The following is a 23,074-nucleotide window of genomic DNA, read 5'->3' on the forward strand; positions in this document are numbered from 1 at the left end:
TGTGTTTTGTCTGTGCAAGAAAGCATGGAGGTGGTTGAGTAAAAGGAGACAGAGAGGGTCGAGAGAAGTAAACGTTTAAGAGCAAGGTCAGGGTCATTCCTTTTAAACTGTGTCTAAAAGAAAGGTCTGGTTTTGAGGTATTACCCTGTAGCCTCCCAGATGTCCATGTAACTTGTCCTTGTGCACACGCTTCCAGGTAACCTTGACCACAGAGCTGTTTATCACCTCCACTGTTACATTATTGGGCGCGGCGGAGGGAACTGTAAAGGCAAAACATGCATTAGACTCTAGCAAGCATTCTGCAAGTAAAGATGAAGAGGAACTGAGCCGGAGCCCAAGACAACTTCAATAAAGCAGTTTGAGTTATCATAATAAAAAGACTTTCAAATATTTATGCTGAACTACATCAGAAATAAAAGCAGATAAAAATACAGAGAAACTCTAAGCAACTAGCTACATTTAATAATCACATAATTGTCAGACTGATACCACAAAAGGATTTCTACCTCACTGAACAGTTAAAGGAGCTAAATACTAGACTTCCTATCACCACATTTGACACAAGCGAAAGGGGAGGGAGGGGTGGGGGGGATCATGACCTGATGTGACCTCCTCAGGGCAAGTCCAGAAGAAAGCTAAACACAGGACATACAGAAGGTTTTTGAGCTTTTTTCTTCTTAGGAAACTGTATCTTTTAGAGTACATAACCTGGAAAGCTCAAGTCAATAAAGTTACAAAGCCTGCAAGCCCACCTGAATCCTGAAGCAGAGGGAGCCACACATTAAATATTAAATACAACATATTAAACCACATATTAAAAATATATGTATATATATATATATATATATAAGCTACAGCGACTACTTTGACAACTCCAAATTGCCTTAAAAGTGGAAACTTTGTGAATTTAAAAAGCTACAACTCTATAAGTTTATGACAGTAAACTGTAGACCCATCATCATCATGATCATTTTCATCCAGCTACAATTTGTAGAATATAAAAAAAAAAGAAATCCAAATGTTTCCAGGCATTCTCTATACATTACACTTGTTGCTATTAAGGAAACATTTTGTATTGTATTTGTTGGGCAGGTTTTCTCAACAACATTTCATTTTGCCTTCAAGAGAAAATCTATAATGTCTCTGTTTTGTTCTTCTAGTGCATCTTTGTTAGATTTCTTCTTATTAAATATTAAAAAAACAATGTTGTAAACAATGTTTTTTTTTTTAAAGATGCATTGCTGATACTTTTGGTCATTTGGGGTTAGATGATTTTATGTTGTATCATGCTGAAAAACACAGCTTCTGACATATGGTAGTTGTTAAGGTAAACAGTTGCTTATTTATTTATTTATACACCCTGCAGACAGGGAGTAATATTAAAGTGAGACTACTATTGAACAGTGGCCACTGTGGCCAAAAGTGGTAATTACAGGATAATGAAACCTTTATCTGTGATATGCTAAAATGTAGAGTAAGTAATCATCTCAAGTCTTATTTTTCCTTACTCCTCACTTGAACCAAACTCATTCTGATTTTGAAGGTTTTCCCAAAGCAATTATTTCATTAACTTTTATTATGAATAAAATTACCATAAGGAAGAGTTTGTCTGTCAGCAAGAAACACATTTAAACACATTTTCTATTCAGCCACATGTGAGGTTGAAATCCCTGAGCATCATGTTTCATATGAGTTGCATAATTTCAAATTTCCCTGAAACATTTAGCCTAATAAATAATTTCCAATGTTCATAACAATCTGATCATATTCTGGGTTATTAAACAATGAATTCACAATCAGAATATCAATAAATACAAACGCACATAATGAATAAATAATATAAACACACTGTGCCTGTAGAAATGCTCCCTGTGCCTCTGAGCAGGACACAGTACACAGTATAAATACAGAATGCAGTATTATATTCATGTGCAGGTGTTTGTCAAACAGGTAACCGGCTACAGAGAGAAAACAGCTGCTGCTCTGGCAGTGATAACCGTGCACCTTTATTAGTATTAGCACAGTGCACACGTGTGCAGATACAAACTCCATCAAAAGTCACTCCAGCTGTTAAAGCCAACTGACAGCTGATCCAGCTGTGATCAGCTGCTGCTGTCATCAGAAACAGACGTCTCTTCACATGATGCTTCAGAAGAAAGGACGTCTCATTTCTCTAAAAGCATATTTCCTCGTCTCCTCTCTCCTCGTGTCTCACTGTGTGTCCTCAGTGGGAGGGATTAAGACTCGAGTGAGGGAGACGTGGAAGCAATTAAGAGACTTGAGATGTACCCATATTCTCATTTTAACATTCATTTGAAGTTGTGTTTCTGGGAAGTTGATGATTGGAAGTCCAATATTTCCTCAGAGTTGTATAGTCTTCACCTGCTGCTGGAAATATTTGAGTCTTTAGCTTCTGAATTCTAACTAGCTGCCAACTTTCTTTGGAATTTGGTGCTAGACAGGAGTACAGAGGGTTAATCACAACTTTTTTGAAATGAAAGTAGCTGCCTGCTGTTGCTGGAAATAAAAAAGGATAAAACCAAAGCAGTGAGTTAAAGCCCAGCTGAGAGGAGCTAGCTGCAGACTTTGGTCATAATTCTCTGTGGGTTTGTCATTATCAGCGATTCCTTTCACATTACAGTCATTTGATCCATTGCTGATAACGAAAAATATTAATTTGTGCAGCATTACATAACTAAATGAGAAAGAAGCGCTACTCACAGTCTTCTCCAGAGTAGCCGGAGACTATTTCCGGGTCGGGGCCCCAGCCCTGGTGGTTCTTGGCCTGGATCTTGATCTCGTAGGGCACGAAGGTGGGCGTGTTCTTCACTATGAACGAGTGTCTCTTAACCATGTGTTCCTTCCAGTCGTCCTCCATGTCTTGCCGTCTGTAACTCACCTTGTACTCCAGGCCGGGGCCATTGTGTTCAATTGGCAACAAGGGCTGAAAAAAAAAGAGAACAATGGTGCGAGGGGGTTTCATGGAGACTTTCACAGTTGCATAAGACGTCGCGCCGCTGTATTTCACCCCTCAATGTCACTGACTCGGTGGGATTAAAATGACAGGCTAGCCCAGTGAACTGTGCTTGGAACACTGGCAGTGTTTTATCCTGCTATCTGCTAAAACAATGGAACAATTGACCTGGTCTAGCAGCGAGGCTTTTCTTTGATATAGCTAAGACATTGTAGATGAAAAGATTTATCTCCTCACAGAAGTCTGCCCGTGAGAAATAGAATGAGACACCATTATCCTCAAAAGCAAATCATTAACAGTGGTAGAGCTCATGAATCCAGGATTCAGGGGGCTACGCTTCCATGACAGGGCAAGCAGATAATAAGTAAAGGAGAGATTCATCTTTCTACAATAAAGCAGAATATATTACTGTACGTGTCAAAAGAAAATGTTCCTTTTCATAACTTTCTCTTTCTCTTTCTAATCAAAGCTGCTAAACGAGAAGCTTTCAATGGAAACTCTTTCAGGGGTGATAGTAGAAAATGGCTCTGAACCGCTGAATGAAATATCAAAAGAGGGCCATTTCTGTTTCTTAAATGTCTATTGATAATTGCTTATGAAACATTGATAAAAACTTCTTCTTTGTTCTCTTACAGTAATTCTTTCACTTCCAAAAACTGTAGCAGATGTGAATAATTCACTATGTAAAGGAAGCCCACATTACAGAATTTGATGTAAAAAGAAAAAAACCCTACCTCCCAGTTGATATTCATTTCATCTGGCAAATGACCTTCGATTTTGATATTTTCAGGGTTCTTGTCGGGGGCTGCGGAAAAAGAAGGAATATGGATTTTGTCGGCATTGTTAGTGGAAGAAATCTCCGGTGAAACGGGCGCACAAGAGAGCAGATTTTCAACAAGAGTGGAATCAATTATGTAGCAGGTAAGTTCATAGAGCGGCGGCGTCTGCAGCTCGAGCGGCCTGGAGAGACCTCACCGGAAAAAAATGTAAACAATGAAAGGAGGTCGCCGCATACCTGACGAAGGGGTTTTGTATCTGTCCGTGGGTTCGCTGGGAGAACCCTTCCCTACGGCGTTGACGGCGGAGACGCGGAAGCGGTAGTCGACGTGGCCGTGGAGTTTGAGGACGGCCGAAGCGTGGTTTCCTGGTACTCTGAGCAGCTCCTTCCAGTTCCCCGGTTCCCACTGGCTTTCCTCGTACTCGATAATAAACTCTGTCGACGGGGAGAAAAGACAATCAGAGTCGGTCCCTCAATGCTATGTCTCTTGCCAAAGGATTGCTTATCTAACCACCAGCTGTGCAAAAAACAAAAAACAAAAAAAAAAACCTCAAACCCTGCTCTGGGCTTATGTATTCCTCAGGGAGACTCATCATCATTCATGCTTGGATGAATCAATAATAGATTCATATTGTACAAGATGATATCAAACAAATGTATTTACATGCAGAATGACGTCCAAAAACGTGTGCGTGTCATATTAATACACACAGACTTGGTGGATGGACTGACTCATGTTTGTCCTGTTTGTATGACACCTCCACACATGGATGCTCCTTTTTTTTTTTACCTGTGGTTGAGCTGTTGTGATCGTCCCCCGGGATCCATTTCAGTTTCACACTTTTGCCTTTGCGTTCAGAGAGGACCAAGTTCTCAGGTGCATCGGGGACATCTGTGAAAAAAACCATCACAACAACACAGCTTTGGAATAAAAACCTCAAACCATGCATCAATCTCTGCAACAACCACCAAAATAAATATATAAATAAATAAAAAAAGGCCAAGGGGAGCAAAATGTTCAATCAAATCATCCCCGAGAGCCAGAGGATGTGGAACCAGTTGCATGGGTTGCTATGGTTTTTTTTTTTTACATCTGGAGTCAAAGTGTCTTTCAGGTGGCTATTGTGACACACTGGCAAGCAGCCAACAAAAGTCACAGTTTGCATGTTCGTGTTCTGGTTTGCCTTCCTGACATATCGATCGGCCCATGAATGCGTCATACATTAATGTAGCGTCAGAGGTCTCTGATCCCTTTTTGGATCTGAGCGGAAACATCGCTCACACATCGTTCTCTTACCTAACACCATGAGTAAAGCTGAGGCCTGGTCTTGGTCCACGGGAGTTCTCGCTACACATGTGTAGACACCCTGGTCCCTGTGGCTCACATTGATGATCTGAAGGATACCATCCTCCACAAAGTATCTGTTGACAGAAAGGTGGAGATACAGTATTGATTGACCAAACATTCAAAATTAGAATGGCTTTGCGGTTGAGATTAAGTGTGAGAAATATAATAAAATCCAGTACCCTACCTTGAATTCTCAGTGTAGTTGAGGGTTATCTCCATATCATCTTTTTCCCAGAGGAGCTCAAAGTCGTTGCTGAAGGACTTGTCGTACTCCGCCAGGCATGAGAGCTGGGCCGTGGTACCTATTAAGATCTGCAGGTCCTCAGGGGCCACGGCTATTGTAGTGGGATCTTCAATAGAGGAGGGGGGGGGTATTAGTTACATTCAAGGACTGAGAGCAGCAAACACTTCTACAGGTATAACTGTTTACCTTTTACATAGAGCGTGGCGTCGATGGCGGACCTGCCCTCTGTGTTTTTGGCGATACACGTGTACTGTCCCGAATCTTCTTTCTCCACGCTGTTGATCTCCAACGAGCCGTTGTCGTGAACGCTGAACCTCGGCCCCTCCACGGATTCGGAAGAGTCGTCCCTGCTCCTGTTGGTGAAATAAAAGTCTCAGAGTTCTCTTGGGTCAAATTAAATATGAACACCTCGAGCCGCCTTGAAAAGGATAAAACGCGGCAGCGCTGCAGGAAAGATGAAATAAAAGTTTCTGAATAGAACATTAGTGTTGAGTGATTGGGGAGGGAGGAAGAAGAAGGCGTGTGAGGGGGGGGAGGGGGGTTATCTTGGCATGTTTTAAAGAAACAGCAAGTCACAGATGAAGAAAGGGTGTACACTGGAGAGGGGCTGCATGCATGCATCCACCGGTTGAGATCTACTGCCCTCTGCTGGCGTGTTGGAGACAGGACGGCACTCCACACACTCACCAAGTGATAGTAGATGGGGGAGAGCTGAAGACCTTGCAGTGCATAATCACTCCCTTCCCCTTGACAGCAGAGTAATCCTTCCCTTCGCTGGTCAAAATCATGGGGGGCAGATCTGCAAAAGAGGCAGCAGTAGATTGGAGTCATCAATCTGAGGTTGTTAGGAAAGCAGTATCCTCTAATGCTGGAGGAGAAAAAAAAAGGTGGCGGCCCTGAACTCCTGATAGATCAAGTTTGCAGTTTTCAAACCAGATACAAACTACACTGGAATTGCTTGATGACGGCGGGTTAAATGAGGTGAAATGACTGTTTGCCTTTTGCTGTGCTTTTAATTGCGGCCTCCTTTGTGTAAAAGAAAAAAAATGATTTGGCTGTCAGGTTGTCAGAAAGGCATAAATGTGAAAATCAAAGAAGGCGGTAAAAAAAAACAACAATGAAATAATGAGTTAGCCGAGTGTGTGCATGTTATCAGTTGTAGCCAAAGCCTCCCATTAAAATGGTCTGTCTCTCCTAATTGTTTACAAAGGAAGCAGCTGGGACTTAGCATTCAGACACTGTCCGGCTTTATTAACTCCTGTGTCACCGAGAACAAACTCGGCATCGTTTGTGAAAAGCAACATTCTCGCTTTTCCTTTTTTCTTTTTTTTTTATCTGCACTTATAAAGCAGCACATGTTTGTCTTATGGTGCTGAAATCGGTATGGAACTGGAGGGGAGGGGTAAGGATAGGGTGGCTTGTTAGCATATAAATGGCAGGGAACAGGGCTTGTTGCTCCACAGGGAGAGCGAGCCAGCCTGGAATGGAGGAGTACAGCTTGCAGACAGCCCTCCTTCCTCTGGCTCCTCGCTGCTTTATGGGCATACGTAGACATGAGCGCTGGCTCTCTACCCTGACGCATCGCTCAGCCGCTCTCCAGATAACTCACCGCAAACTGTGTGATGCCTATGAACACTGTGAGACAATTATATAGATCCATAGATTGTGTTCTAGTGCCCTTGATGAAAAAACGTGATGGTTCTGATGAGAATCGTGGCTCTCTGTGTTAAATTCTGCTTCGTTTACCCATGATCATGATGTTTGCATTGGACAGGAGGGTTCCGTGTCTGTTGGAGGCTTCACACTGATAGACAGCGCTGTCAGATTCTTTGGTGTTGTGTAAAATGATGGTGTCACCCAGAACCTTCCTGTTAGCTGCAGGGCTCTCTGCAACACATCAAAAAACAGTTCAATAATAAATCAGTGTTAAAGGTATCATTCATGCTGCAATGCCATGTTTATATTAAAGATAATACATTATAGAAAATATAAAGTAATATGAATGGGTATAAACTTGAATCTCCCCTTACTGCTCCTCTCTTCCTCCTAAAGTTTCCAAGCTAAAACCATCACTTCTAACTTCCTTGACCTCCAGTCCTCCAACTCCCCTCTGGTTTAACCTGTTTATTCCAAACCAGGATCCTGCCAGGACCCAGCACAAAAGTTCAGCTTTTAATCCATTTTGAGAGAATATATTAGAGGATAATGGCAAACAATGTCTAAGTGGTGTAACCATAGAAACATTTTTATACCAAATAATTTAACTTGCTTAAAAATGCTAAATTCTAAATAACACACCATATCAACTAGTTTGGCATGATGTTACATTATAACTTTTATATTAAATAAAGGTAATGGAATACAATTGTTCTAAATATTCAATTTAATCTGGGGAATCATAAAATCAGGAACCATTTGCATTTTTTTAAATGAAGTAATTATTTGTATGTGTACAATTATATACGTACACTGTAGGTGATAAAATATTTAATATTTATCATTCTTTTGTGGTTACACCATTTGACATTTCCAGAAGCATTCAGTCCTTCTTTTGTTTCTTTTGGTGAAAATGTAATTTCAAATGATATAAAAGCAACACAAATACTAAATGTACATTTTAACAAACCTGATGCTGCTTTTAAAACAGTTTTAAGATATGTTTTAATTGCTCATCTTGCCAAATCGTATTTGTCACTGATCCATATACATTATAAATGCCCTCTTTTTGGGGTTGTTACTTTTCCACGGACTGTGGAAAGGACAGGTATCCTCACTTCACTTTCCTTCATTGATATTCGTCTTTAAACATGGACTGTCTGGATCCTGCTGATAGTTGAGTAAAGCTCATGTACAGTATTTGTACTTGTTGAACATTTTATTGTAAATATTAATCTGCTAGTAGTTTTTATTCTTCCTCATAGTCATAATAACAGAGCTACAAACCTTTCAACCTTGTTGTTGTATCGTTAAAATACTTCTCCCCCCTGTATTCAGAATGTCAACACAAACCCACTCACACTCAAAGCCAGAATCACACCAGTGGTTTATGGTGAGTCACTCACCCCTCTTGACAAAGAGCTTCTACTTGTGGCCCCCCTCTAACCAGCTTATTTCAGCCCCCCCCCCCCCCGCCGATCATCATCATGTTCGCAGCAATCAGCCAGTTTCTTATTTATTTAAATTGCATGTTTTCATTGATAATTGAATGGTATAGTAGCATGCACAATACAGTGAAAAGAAAGAAAATCACCTGTTGCTACTTTATCATTATAGAACAATTCCAGCCACTGTCTTTATTGTATGGCATATCACCTGCACAGATCTGGCTGCAAAATATCCATTTTCATCAGTGTGATCAGTGTGACGTTGTTTCCTTTTTCCTCAGCTGAGGATGATGTATTTTCCTTCATCATCCTTGTGAGTATTTGTGGCTTCATTGCCCTTGCTGCCCAACTCATATCTCTGTCCTTATGTTGTATATTATGCAATATTATGTTGTGTTAAAGGAAAGCAAAGCAAAACAACATTGATATTTCACTTTTTTTAAATTGTCATTTGAGAGGAAAGCTTTTAAACAGTGAAGTGAATCTACATGTAGACTGTGGTAGGACTAACCGTGCAGAGGTTTGCCGTTCACCCTCCACGTTATAGTCGGCTGAGGATTCCCGCTGGCGGAGCACTTTATGAGCACCTGTGAGCCGATCATATTGAGCTGACTCTCGGGCTCAAACTGCCACTCTGGAGGTTCTGGGAAGAAGATGGAGACACAAACAGTATGATGTTATCAAGCTGATGAGTCAGTGTGAGAATATAACTAAGACACTAAGCAATAACAGACAGTGGACATGATCACAGGAACAGTTGTGTAATCTATGTCAATATAATAGCCCTGCTGTTCAACCGTGACAGACTGACACGAGGCATGAGAGGCTCTTCAGATCTTTACTATCAGAATGCCACTGGCTTACATAAATCAAGTTTCTATCATACATTGTTTTGGACAGACACAGATGGCATAAAGGCCACCAAAACACAAAGTAGAGCTAAGATCACGACTTGATTAGTGAGTCAGTTGATCAAGAGAAAATAAACTGGCAATAAATTTGATAACTGATTAATCATTTAAGTCATTTTTCAAACAAGAATGGAAAATATTCCCTTGATTTAGCTTCTCACAGGATTTGTGTTATGTGTTATGTGACTGTAAATCTGAATATTTTGGGGGTTTTGGACTGTTGTTAAGTCAAGGGTTGGGGTTACAAGCAGGAAATGGCAGTGTGAGTTTTATAGATCATTTAACAGAGAAAATACCCAGAATATAGTTGCAACAATTAGTTGATGGACAGTAAATTTATCACCGACTATTTAAATAATTATTTTATTCATTTTTTTTTACAACGGCAGAAAAAGTTCCATACACTGCAGCTCCCCATGCAGGTATAATGTGATGGGATATCAAAAGTGACATTTCAAACCTCCTGCTTCTCTTCAGACAAAAAACCATAAATCTAGCCATAGTGATGTTATGACGGCTATACGGCCTGATGTTTTGCTATTTTGCATCTATATGTCTATGTAAATATATGAAAACACATTTCATTATTTATATATATTTCTATTTTTGGTTATTACACATGTTTTGTACTTCATATTATGTTTTCTACACTTATATGTACTCCTGTAAATATAGAGTGGGATTAACACATCATGTGACTGTCAGGTGACCTGTGTCTACCTGGCTGGGTATTTAAGTTGTCCACTGTACATTCTGTCTTTAATCTGAAGAAGAGCAGGAGGCTCAAAATGTCACTTTTGATATCCCATAAATTAATACGTGCATTAGGAGCTACAGTTTGCTGACTTAATTCTGCTGTTACAGATTTAGTTATTTGGTCCAGCATCTACTTTTTGTATTCCTGATGTGCACATATATTTTATAACTCAGTTTTTACAAACGATTTGCTGACTTTTGAAGATGTTGCCTTAACATTATTATATTATGTTTCTGACAGTTTATAGACAAAATTATTAATCTAGATACAGATTACTTGATGAAGAAAAGAATCATAGATGCAGCCTTTATACAGCAGTAAGAAACTAAATGACATTAGACAGTGTGATTAATTACACAATGTGAGATGAAAAAGGCACAACTGCACATTGAGTTTATTCAAGAGCCAATACTACAGTCTTAAACACATTAATGTCCATCAGCATGTAGCAGGCATTATTCCTCAATTAGCTTTACTTATCTATAGAGATGTGCCACCTTTCTTAAACATCCTCTTAAACAGGTGCATCACATCTACAATGTACTCTAAACTTAAGGTTGCTGCTCTTAAAGGATCATAAACAAAAGATGGATTGTCTACTATTGTGAGATGTACATCAATCAGAAGTTATGATAGCTTTACAACCTCATGGAAGGTTGTCATTACCTTCCACTGTCACTGTGAAGTAATGGACAACTTGTCCAAGTCCATTCTTTGCTGTGCACATGTACTTCCCACTGTCATCCTGTTCGACTCTTGGCACGACCAGCAGCTTCCCGTGACTCTCAATGTTTGCTTTTGTGGGAAGCTGATCGCCCATTTTTACCCACTCGACCTGTGGAGTTGGACTAACAGAAAAGGGACAAAACATTTCTATTTACATATCTGTTTTGGTCTATATATGACTTCATGCTTACATATGCAGAAGCAATATTACTAAATGTTTGAAGTTTTTACATTAATATAATGAATCTAAAGCCTCAGATCTTCCATTGTCATCCAAAATCACAGTTTGTTTTTTGACTAAAATTCTTATAATGAGGACTTAAACTTAAGTTATGAAATAAAAAGTTGGCAATACTCACAATCCTTCAGCAATACACTCCAATTTCAAATCCTCTCCTTTGACCAGCTTTGCCTCTGATCTGACACCAGGGGGCATCAGAAGAGAGGGTTTCCTGTCCATGATTGCATTTGCTGCAGAAGCACAACAGAAAGTATGAATTAGAAATCACATCAGGAGTTGCAGAAATCAGAATGTGCAGTTATTTTTCACTATGCTTTCATTTATATTCACACACCTGTCTTGTGCACACATGTATCAGAATAAAAATGCACAACCCAGTGATGTGTTACTCTGAGAACTTTAAACTCACCAGACTCAGGACCCATGTCACTTTTTTCTGAAATGGAGTTGGATGAGATACAAAAAAAACAAACAAAAAACAAAACTATGAATATGAGGAAAATGTAGATGCATTGTGACAAACATCAAACTCAAAATCACAACATAAAACTGAGGAGATGCACATAAACAAGACAGAGTGACGCTCGAATGGCTTTTGAAGTGTAGCTATGAATATGTATATCAATGAGAACGTTGGAAATGGTCAGTGCTCAGAAACACAAATCAAAGTTTGCATCATGCTGGTTGGAGAGGAAAACAAAGAAGCCGGGCTGACACCTACTCGTCTTGACGATGACAGACATGGCGGTCTTCTGAACGATGGTTCGTATTCTGGGGAAAGCGGCGAAGCAGCAGTAGTCTCTCCTGCTGTCCTTCTCCTCCGCATGAGAGAAGTAAAGGTCTCCATTTAGGCCCATAGACACCCTCTCATCCTGCTCTATATGCTGCAGATCTGAACACAGAGAAATGATGATTTCATTACTATCTTTTATTGTTTATTGTTTTTTATTGCAGAATTTTCTTATCTTCATATCTGGCTTGTTTCAGCTTTTTATTTTATTGACACTGTGACTTTATTCATTGTTTGTTGTGTTTTGAATGAACCCCAGGAAGACTAGCAAAAAGAAAAAGAGGCAAATATCAGCCTGACAACATTAACCTCTATTTGAACCCTTTTTGTTTAAGTTTGGAAGGATCATTTTATTTCAACATACTATCATATTTATTTTATTTGCTTACATCTTGTTCCAGCTCTTAACTGAAGCTATAATATGTGTAAGCTCAGTGAGTGGAAAAAACATCCAATAAATAAACATTTGGCTGCAGTATGCCATCAAACGGAAATATTCTAGATGTTGTGTACATCATTTCAAACAAAATTCCCCAACATTCAACCTGGAATATTGGCTCTCTTTGGAAACTTTAAAATTACATTCAGTGAACTTGAACAGCAGAATTTTAAAAAGTAAAAATACATGGTGTCTCATCACGTGATTTGAGCTCAAATGTGCTCATGCCATTAAAATTTAAGCAATATCGCTTACTGATAGTCATCCAGTAGATTTGCAGAGGGGGTATTCCTTGAGGTGGTTCACATTTCAAAGTAAAAGGCTGACCTTCCTCCACTTCAACAGGATCAAGCGTCTCTTTAGGAAACTTGGGGACATCTAGAAAAAAAATCAGACATGAATGAATAAAACAAATACTGCAGTTCTCTTTCTCTACCAGCAGATGGCAGAAACATCATTCTTGAATTCGTGAGTCATAGTATGTGCTTGTTGTTGGGTTCCTTGTATCATTCAGTAAATTCTATGGGGTTTTTTTCTCCACTTCTTGGCCTGCAGGAACAAAACAGACATCACTACTACTATTGTGTGGGGCTTGTCAACACTGCTGAGCGGTTGAGGCCCCGGCCAAATTTCGTCAAAGTCCCCCTTGGAGTGGATTTTTCTTTGAGGATTTATGGGCCGTCCTTGGGAACAAAAAATGGAAAATGTCACAAAGGGAAATGATGGAGAGGTTGGATCACATTGGTTGCCTTCTCCAATACAGAGATATAGATGAGATGCTGCGAGGGGTGGAGCACTCGGGAGCTTCAATGACTTTCTGCCACGTCCCGTACGATGAAAAGCTCACAATGGAGAGGTGCAGTCATTACGAGGGACTGTTGGCCCCTGAATCACTTTGAAAGCACTGTAACAGAGCACCCCACACATACACACAGGCATACACACACACACAGATGTATGTTACTCACGGGGCACAATGAACTCAATCTCCTTCGATATAGCGGTTCCCAGTTTGTTTGAGGCATAACAGCGATAGGTTCCCTGGTACTCAGTGAGGTTCCCATTATTGGGTATCACAAAGGTCCCAGAATTCTCCTCTTTCACCAGCCGGGGGTCTAGGAAGGGGTCGAAATCCAGGCCATTCTTTGTCCACCTGAATCTACATAAAGAAAGGAGGTATTGAAATGTCAAGTCCCTCAGCTAAAGAAAGCTGGATGCTCTTTTTTTTTTTTTGTCAATGTGGGTAAAAAACCGAAGCAGCAAAATTCAACATGCTAAGAAATGGATGAGGAATTGTTGTTTGTTTGTTTGTTTGTCTGCTAACAAACTCTACATCCTCTCTCTCTCTCTCGCTCTCTCCTCCTCCTCCTCCCGTCTGACGTGACGATGCACGACTCGGTACTCACTCTGGCTCGGGATTCCCTTTGGCTTCGCACGTCATGGGGAAGCTCTCGTCGAAAGGGAAGGCGATGAGAGAGCCGGGCGACTGAGCGGTGATGGTGGGCAGCTGCTCAACTGGACGACAAACAAACAAGCATGAAAATGTGACTCGACATTCAGAAGTGTCTCGTATTTGACATGATACTTAGTCAGCGGTTCCCAACCTGTTTTTGGCTTGTGACCCCCTTCAAACAAAGCAATATCTAGTTGTGGCCCCTCATCAAAGATTATAAGGTCTTAATGAGGACATGGGCTGTGAGAAGGCTGAGCTAAGAGTACTTCTTTGATTGTTTCACTGGAAAGATTTTTAGAAGCAGAAAGTGTTGAAAGTATTTCACAAGAAAGAGAAAAAGTCTGATTTGTCTTGGGACCATTTGGGTCTTGAACCAAGGCTTGGGAACCGCTTTATTATGATGTTGTTCACGTACAGAGTTTTATTCCAAAACGTAATTCTCCACACAATATTAATAACTCTATTAATCACAATCTCTCAAATAGGATTGTTATTGTCTAATTGACAAGAATCAGTAGGCCTGTCACGATAACTACTTTTGTTGGACGATATATTGTCTTAGAAATTATCGCGATAAACAATATTATTGTCATTTGAAGATCATTTTATACCACTGATATAATGATAATATAACATCATAATAATGCAAGGGAGGCAAGGGGTGAGATTGGAGGATGGGTGTTATGTTTCCATAAAAACACAAGTTATTTACCTTTAATTAATGCCGGCAACAACTTGCTTAGCCAATGTGACATGAATAGCCTCTTAGCTGCTAATGCGAAGTGTGGCGATATTGCAGTAAAAATGATCAAGATCATGTCCATGTCTTATACAATAAGTAGATAATATAGACATGATAATGTCAATAGTTATCTTATTGTACGGTAAGTAGATAATTATTGTGACAGGTTTAAGAATCAGTCTTTTGTTTTTTTTTTAGATTGTTTCATTTTGGCATAAAACTTTGGTCTGGCATGATTTTATGATGAGAGTTGTGACATGTGCTAAGGATTAAAAACACACACACACACACACACACACACACACACACACACACACAACACAAAGCTGTAATGGTCTGATTAAGTATGAAGGGGAAAAAAAACAAATGCCACGACTCCTAGGAGCTAAAATAGCAGTATTATGGAATCATGACTGATGACACATTCAGATCCGACACATATGGCTGTCAGTAAAGCTGCCGCTGTGCCTGACAGTGAGCCAGGAGATTAACAGAAAAAAGCCATGGACGTCACTAATACCAGCTACAGTATGGCAGTGTGCACTTACTGTTTACATGACCTAAAACTAGAAAATCCATGGCAGCGGGGAGGAAAATAAACAAAACAAAACACAGTCAACAGTTTGGGAATTATCTTTTGGTGTCACAAGCTTTCTCTCTACAAACCCATTTTAAACACACACAAGTAAAGCTGAACAGAGGACTGAATTAAAAAGATACTGTGACATCAGTGAGCCTGAAAAAGCTTTTGTCTTTTTAGTTTTTATCAAGCTCTTTAGAGATATGTCTGAATAATTGAGAGGGAGGGGTTTGATATGTGTTTCCAAGGACACAGGAGAGACGCAGATCTGACACAAAAGAAACAAGAAACCTGATTCAAACAAGATAATAGCTGTAAATATATTCCATTCACAGGCTGTTTGATGGTTGTAACTCTTCACCGTGCTGTGATTTATTCACCTATAAATTATTCAGCTGTTCTTACTGATAAGAACACTTACAGTTCAACCAAGGGCAGCTTTTTTTTCTGTGGCTAAGCATAAGAAAGTATAAGATTCCTTACATATAAGATTTTCTTCTTCATACACTAGACTGTATCGCCTTGCTTCATACTTGACTTTGTTGGAGTAGCTTATAATGTATGTCTATGAGGTATATTTTCATGTCAACAGGTCAACATTCAGCCAATTCATATTGAATAAAACATCATACTGCAGCTTGGTGAAATCAATTAACCTAGCTTTTTTTTCTTTTTTCACTTAAAGGAGCTGTGTGGATTTAGTGGCCTCTCTTGGTGATGCTGCAAATTGCAACTAACTGAATACCCCTCCCCTTCTAGGATCCAGGAGAACCTACGGTGGCCACGAAACTTACAAAAAGGAAAGGAAAGAAACATGGGGGTGCAACATGGCGACCTCTGTGGAAGAGGACCCACTCCCTTTGTAGATATAAAAGGCTCATTCTAAGGTAACCAAAACACAGGTATTATCATCATTATCTTATTTTCAGGTGAATCTACACTAATTAAAACATATTCATCAATATTATACTGCATTTCTGACAAGTCTGTTCTGCTAGATGCAACCAAATTCTACACACTGCACCTTTAAAGTCTTGAGACTTGGAATTAATGATTTGAATGAATGTGCTACTTAGTGTTTATTCATCAGAATATGTTCCTAAAGAAGCCTCATCAGCCTAAAAGCTAACTTCCCAGCATGCTTTGCATCAGGGATATTTTACTATGGAAACTTTTATGTTTAATAAAAGATATGTTAGGTTGAACAAACCCAAGTAACTTAACATGTAACTCACAGCTTGTGATCTAACTTTGAACCAATTATTCAAGTTATCATTTAGTTCAATTGACTTACATTTCTAAAGCAACATATTATCATTCATTAGATTTATACCTCCACTACAACAACTGTGGGAAAAAATCATCAGCATAAACAATATCCCTGTTTCGGTGGATAATCCAGAAAATGATCTCTAAAGACTATTTCTACACATAATGTAGTGTGAAATGATAGATAAAATTAGTTTTTTGTTATTTGAGTGAACCACACCTTTGACCATTACATTCATTTGTGAAGATGCATTCATTACTCATGTCTAATATCACAAGGCAGCACTCACCTTCCAGTGGGATATCAATAGCTGTAGTTGTATGAAAGGCACAAATAAAGGTGACCAAGCCCAGCACGACAACCAATCCTGTTCTCTTCTGCGACCTCATGATTTCTTTTTTTTTTTGTTCCACTGCAGATCTCAAGATGTCTTCAAAAAGAAACGAGAGCTCTCCTCCTTATCCTCTTCCTCAGTTCATGTCTCTGGCGTGCTGAAGATGCTCTACCTGTGGGAGAGACAGAGAGAGAGAAAGAAGGCCCCATGAATCCGCCCACGTGTTGGCAAACCCCAAACATAACAAATCCCCCCGTGACTGGGAGCCCGGCTGCTCTTGTGCTCAGCCAGGCATAACAGGCACATTTTCGTCTGCATCAACAGGAAACACAGCGCTTGTTTCAAATTGTGCTGTGACAAAGAAATAGTCGCATTAAAAGCCTCCTATCATCCTTCTTCCCTTGGGGACTCAAATTGTTTTGTAGTTTGATGTCTGCGGAAGTGTGTGGCGGGGAGTCTATTTTTCATGCGACAATGGAAATAAATAAATAAAAAACAAATGAAGGGGCCTGTGGATTTATTAATGCATGGCAGATGTTCAGCACTAGTGAGATGGGTGGTGGTGGTGGAGGGTGGTGGAGGGTGGTGGAGTTGAGAAAGAAAGGCATTTATTCCAAAATAGAGCCGAGATTGAAATCAACATCCAAATTACCATCAAAGTTAAGATATTCAGCGGATTTAATCGTAGGGCTGTTTTGATCTGCGCCTGCATGTTTCTGATAATAATAACTCAAAAAAGAGATTAACAATGCAGCTACATATGTATCTGTTATTGCAGGAAAAATACTGCAGCCTGAGGGAGGGGGGGGGGGGGGTGCCAGGAATAAATAAGCTAACATAGTTAACAGTCAGACGGAGTAAACTGTCTGCACACACGGAGCTACCAGAGCGCTGGATCATTTTCCACCTAACAGACCAGAGTCTGGGCCTTAATGAGCACATGATCGGTCCGGAGTGTAGAACTAGAGGAGGGAAGGAGAGGGAGGGAGGGAGGGGGAAAAAAAGGGGGCGATGTATGGGAATTTTAGTGGCTGTAGTGGTGCTCTGTAAACCCTTCGGGGTGTCAGTTCATTAGTCTTCCTTGCATTGGCCGTGACCCAGCACAGCAGGTCGCCCTGGAGTAATTAGCTCGACAGCTAACACGCGCAGCATAATAACAATAAGAGGAATATCAGCTAATCGTCAGCGTAAGGTTAAAAGTGGAATTATGATAAGGTTGTTGATCTGTGGAGAGTTTTGCTGGTGTTCATGTAACAGAAATAGTTTAATATGCTTCAAAATGACATAAGAAGTAATTTGCAAATATTAAGGGTGTATAATTAATATCGAAAAAGGCATGTGTGCGTGGTGTTATGGACTTTATTTAGCAGCAGTATCCAGGACATGAGATATATAGTAATTGGTACATGCTCGTCCAACTGTGCAGACCCTAGAGAGGTGGTCACTTTGGTGCTTCAATCTAACTCTGGCTCTTTTCTAATCTCTCTGCCTTCACAAACCCAGATAGGAAACACTGGGGTCAAACTCCTGCTCCAGAGATCTAATTGAATAATTGACCAGAGAACAAAAGAGTCGATTTCATTCATTCGGTACGGCCTGTTTTTCAGACCAACATGCACTCTGAACTTTTCAACTGTGCCTTATGTTAATGGAATTAGCTCTGTCTGGGGTCCTTATGACTCAATACTGGCCCTTTCTGAACCAGCGTGTGACCCCTTCACCACCCACCTATGGCGTTACACCAACATGGTTTGAAAGTCTTGAGTGTGTTGCACATAATATGCATCCACCCCACTCAATCATTACTCAAGCCTATTGACTTTATCTCCAACTGGAGATTGGTGTCTCAGTGCTATAAGTCATTGAGAAAACCGCCTAAGGCTTCCTTTTGTTTCAGTCTTTCCCAGACATTTTGATTTATGTTGCTAAACACTGATTAAAATCAAAAGGTAAGGGCTTTGAGCTAATTGGCTAGAGCTTTGTTGGTGAGATTGGCCTGGTTAAGAGGGGAGTTAGAAGAAGGGGGGGTTACAATCCCCACAAGACAATGTGTTCTCATTGTCTTATTGTGCCGGCCAAAACCCTTTACCAGCCTAACACCACTTTAGATGGATTACACCTTGTTCAAACTGTGCTTGATCATTTGCCTTCTGATTTAATTTGTTGTGCCCCTTATTAAACATTTATTGCAATGCAACTCGGCCATCTGGTTGTGGGAGGTGAGCTGAGGACTTAACTGCTGTGAGCGGTGATGTCTACATTGTGGTCCTGGGGTATGCTGCCTATTGGACCTATATGATGCACATGAGAGAGAGAGAGAGTGGGGGGCGGGGGGGGGTTGGGGGCCTTCGAAGCTTGCCTGATTTAAAGACCGCAGGCTGTTCCTAATCCCCGCCCATTTCAGCAGCGATCACACCAGCCTGAGATTGATGAAGCTGGCAGGAGGTTAAAAGCTGCTCACTGTGGGAAGGCCAATATGAACCCTAACCTTGCTTAGCTGAAGCTCAGAGGGGACAGAAGCTCTGCAGTGGTGGTGGTGGTGGGGGGGGGGCTGCAGTGAGGGGAGTGAAGTGATGTGGGCCAAGTGAAATCTGCCACCCCTGCTTCAAAGTTCTCTGAGTGACAGATGTAGAGCAATTAGTGACAAACTTTCTCCTTGTCAACAAGAGGGAATCATCTCAAATTTGGACCACTTTGGTACAAAAGCATTGTAACCTAATTATTCCCACCATCAGTAATGTCTTACTGTCACAATAAAAAGAAAACTACCCAGCTAATTTTCAGACTTCCAGCTTTCCAAAATCCTGATATGAGCTGACATGTTGCTTCACTTTAAAAGCTTTATCTTATGGCTAGACTATAGGGAAAAATCTTTTAATGTATTCATCATGACAGAAATGAAGTCACTTGAGCTTAAAATTCCCTAGTCGTCGATTCAAGAATGTGGAAAGTAACCCAGGAATTATATGGGGAACTGCTGTTTTTGTATCATTTAAACAAATAAATCATACATCATAGAAAAAGATAAACCAAATATATTCACTTATGTCAATCTAAACCATTAAATCCACTAGTATGAAATGTCTAGTCTATGATTCTAGTTCCCATAGTATCCAGCAGCAGCAGGTCTTTTACCATTAGAGAAATAGCTAGATCAAATGTAGTTTTTCGCAGGGGATGGGTCTAATTGCTGGTGTCTGGCCTGGCCAAACTGGGCCCAGACTTATTCTTACCTCATTTAATCACAACATCTCTATTGTAGAGTTTCTCAGAGAGAGATTTAGACTGGTCCTAGACTAAAGACATGATGATATACACCCACATCATGTATTATACTCTGCCTAAATTATTTATACTCTGTATTTTTATTCTGTTTTTATGTCTGAGTCTAGAATGGTGAGCCACATCTAAGACAATTTTCTGTCACGACAAAGTCAAACACAACAAAGTTTCTGAATCTGAAGTCAGTGAAAATATCCACAGAGAAACAAGTTTAGTCCTGGACTAGACTTAATCCTTGCATGGTAATCATCCCTTTATGTTTAAGGTTGTGGTGACCGTTTCCTGCGCTAAGACCAACATTTCCTCTCCTGTGTTTGACCTGTGATACCACAATCTTAACGTTGTGTTTTTAACTAACTCAACCAACCTCAATGTGCCCAAAGACTTGCCACTGGTTTGAAACAGCTTTATTTCTGTGATTGGTTGTTAGTCCACTGCCAAGAACATAACCTTATTGACAGTATATTGAAGTTTCTGGCACGACCGGTCTCGTGTTAGTGTGTGAGTTCCAGGAATCTTTCTGTTTGTCTTCACACTTGTAAGCATCTCTGATCACTGAGCAGCTTCTGTGGCCTTTTCTCCTTAAGGAAAAAAAAATAAAAAAATGTAGCAAACTTCTGCTATATTACTGCCAAGCTCTGCCTTTTTCTTCACTCTCATATTTCAACCATCTGGTGTGGTGTTAAACTTTGACTTTGACCCTAAAAACAAGACAAATTTACAACACGGTATCACACACATAACACACTGTTGAGAGCATGTAAGCAGTATATGAAGAAAAAGAAGAAGAAGAAAAAAAGAAAACCACAACAGCGACGGCATTGCTTTCCTGGAACATTCTACACACTTGTGGATGCGTTGTTTAGTAACCGGGTGGGGTCCGAGAGCGGGCCATTCAAAAGCTGACTATACAGTAGGCTCTTGAGCTGGCACCAGCTGCTGCTTTCTCACACACAAAGACAAACAGGCGGAGAAGTGTGGGCCTACTGTAGTTTAATGTGCAAGCCTGTAATAGGATTAAGCAGATCCTCGTCTTGTCAGGCTGGATTAAAATTTTCTCTCTGCTAAAGACCTGCGACGGGAAGACGGCGGTTCCTCGCTCCCCTCTCGCCGTCCCGATAATGCCTCCACACTGATTCCCATTTGATCGTTGGAGAACAATTAAAACAACGACCCAGCTGATTAACACCAGGCGCCCATTGACTCGCGTCGCTTTTGATGTTTGTAATGAGTACACTGTTTTTTCTTCGTCGTCGTTTTATTCTTTTAGTCTGATGAATGGCTCATTTAGCATAAGAATTTGACATCCGATCTCACTTGGTAGAAAAAAAAAAGCTTAAAAAAATGTTTTTTTTGTTGTTTGTCATGTATAAATTAATTTTCCTCTGCGTTTAAAACATACCGTCTTGCTTTTCAAAATGTAAAGTGTATTTCATAGTGACCTTTAACGGTGATAAGCGTTATCAGTATTCTACAACAAGCGTGGCAATTCATCTATTATTAAAATATTAGCGGCTGGGGGGGGGGCACAGAAAACAAGACGCTAAATGAGATTAGGAAGTGGGAGCAGTATTAGATAATATGCTTGTGTAATTGAGATTTTGCTCAATTTTACTGCACTTCAGAAAGCATGACAGTTCAATTATCGTAGCATTAATATTTCAGGGGTGTGTGGCTTTAGCGGGCGGAGGGGGACTGGAGGATGGAGGCTGGAGGACTGATGGAGGGGTAGGGGCAGGGGTAGGGTGGAGGAATGATGAGAGGGGCTCAGATGTGGAGGAATGAGGCAGATATAGAGCGACTGGCCCCTGATGAACTGAGGGGGTGTGTGACCTCTGTGTTCTATATGAACTGATGAAGAATGACCTCGCTGACCCTACATGAACTTCCCTCACCAGAGAGAGAGAGCAGGATCCAGTGTGTACATCCCATAGAGCCCCCATGCAGCCTTATGTAACTGCATTAATATGCATGTACAGTACTAAAGCTGCATCTTCATGTCAACGGTTGGTGTTAGACATCCTGGAATAAGTGTCAGTTTTTCTTTTTTTTTTTACTGTACTTCATTTGAAAACACAACTGAAGAGCTTTTCAACCACTAGAGGTTTTCATCTTTTCTGTTGTGCGTTTTTCTAAAGAGCCTTCCATTTTTTTCTCTCATCAACAAAAGAGCATGAAGGCTTTCCCCAGCCTCTAATTAGCTGCTCTTTTGTGTTTGTGTGAAAGCGGTTTGTCTCAATAAAAAATATGAACTAACGCTGAGCATATTCAAGTAAAAACAAACCCTTACTGTAGGATCTTCATATAAATTAACTATCATGTGTGTGCCACATTATGTTTTTTTAATTCTAGTGTGTTGCATAATGTATGAGAGGGAAGGAAATACATGTCACTTGACTAATAAATCCTGTAGAATGTATGTGTGATGTATGGTAAGAGATGAGCCAGAGTCCTCACTTTGAACCTGCTAATATGTTTAAGGCCAGAAGAAGAGGTTTGGTAAAGTGCACTGCACCTGTCTGCATCACAGCTCTCCTTCTTCTTCTTCTTCTTTCTTTCTAGTTTTTACTCTGATCTGCTCTCTTTGAAGTCCCGCAGGAGTGTGGCCCTCTCGCCCAGGACAATAATCACATTAGTGTGTGATCCTCGCTGAGTAGCCGGGGCAGAGAGGGAGAGAGGGAGAGAGAGAGAGGGAGAGAGAAAGAGAGAGAGAGAGGGAGAGAGAGAGAGATGAATTCAAGAGTCCTGGAAAATTATTTTTGTGTGTGAACTAACGCGGCGTGCTGCTCTCCCGCGTTGGCTCACTCCCGTCTGACTGATGCTGGCAATTTCCCCGGATGAAAACTGTGCCGTGGCGAGACATGATCGATGGCTCTTCTATCCCCAAATCCTTACCTCCATCAGACCCCCAAGCAATTTATTTCTGCCAACAAACCGCCAATTTCTGATGTTCCCTACAGCACTCTCAAGCAGCAGAGCCATAATATTTTTTATAGAAATGCCGCTGCAGGTGTTTGACATACATACAGTCAAATCATCATTCCAGCCTGTGAAATCAGAGGGTTCTGCCACTCGCTCCTGACTGTAATTCGGCATTTGGA

At 40.5% G+C, this 23,074-nt stretch overlaps 1 protein-coding gene across 1 annotated transcript in view; it reads right to left on the reverse strand.

The window, feature by feature from the left end:
- Window positions 1–23,074, reverse strand: part of chl1b (cell adhesion molecule L1-like b) — a 67,609-nt gene that overhangs the window by 15,591 nt on the left and 28,944 nt on the right. Inside the window, exons 2-20 of the mRNA XM_053315074.1 lie at window positions 16,647–16,863; window positions 15,056–15,073; window positions 13,719–13,827; window positions 13,281–13,471; window positions 12,568–12,690; window positions 11,805–11,975; window positions 11,202–11,313; window positions 10,783–10,964; window positions 8,960–9,091; window positions 7,091–7,231; window positions 6,032–6,143; window positions 5,531–5,697; window positions 5,285–5,450; window positions 5,050–5,174; window positions 4,543–4,644; window positions 3,990–4,187; window positions 3,709–3,779; window positions 2,722–2,944; window positions 145–260 (exon numbers count right to left, since the gene is read on the reverse strand). Coding sequence (XP_053171049.1) covers window positions 145–260; window positions 2,722–2,944; window positions 3,709–3,779; window positions 3,990–4,187; window positions 4,543–4,644; window positions 5,050–5,174; window positions 5,285–5,450; window positions 5,531–5,697; window positions 6,032–6,143; window positions 7,091–7,231; window positions 8,960–9,091; window positions 10,783–10,964; window positions 11,202–11,313; window positions 11,805–11,975; window positions 12,568–12,690; window positions 13,281–13,471; window positions 13,719–13,827; window positions 15,056–15,073; window positions 16,647–16,746 — 2,559 coding nt within the window. The 5' untranslated portion in view covers window positions 16,747–16,863. The remainder of the gene's footprint in view (window positions 1–144; window positions 261–2,721; window positions 2,945–3,708; window positions 3,780–3,989; window positions 4,188–4,542; window positions 4,645–5,049; window positions 5,175–5,284; window positions 5,451–5,530; window positions 5,698–6,031; window positions 6,144–7,090; window positions 7,232–8,959; window positions 9,092–10,782; window positions 10,965–11,201; window positions 11,314–11,804; window positions 11,976–12,567; window positions 12,691–13,280; window positions 13,472–13,718; window positions 13,828–15,055; window positions 15,074–16,646; window positions 16,864–23,074) is intronic.

This window comes from Scomber japonicus, chromosome 3, assembly GCF_027409825.1.
Source record: "Scomber japonicus isolate fScoJap1 chromosome 3, fScoJap1.pri, whole genome shotgun sequence".
Taxonomy (NCBI): domain Eukaryota; kingdom Metazoa; phylum Chordata; class Actinopteri; order Scombriformes; family Scombridae; genus Scomber; species Scomber japonicus.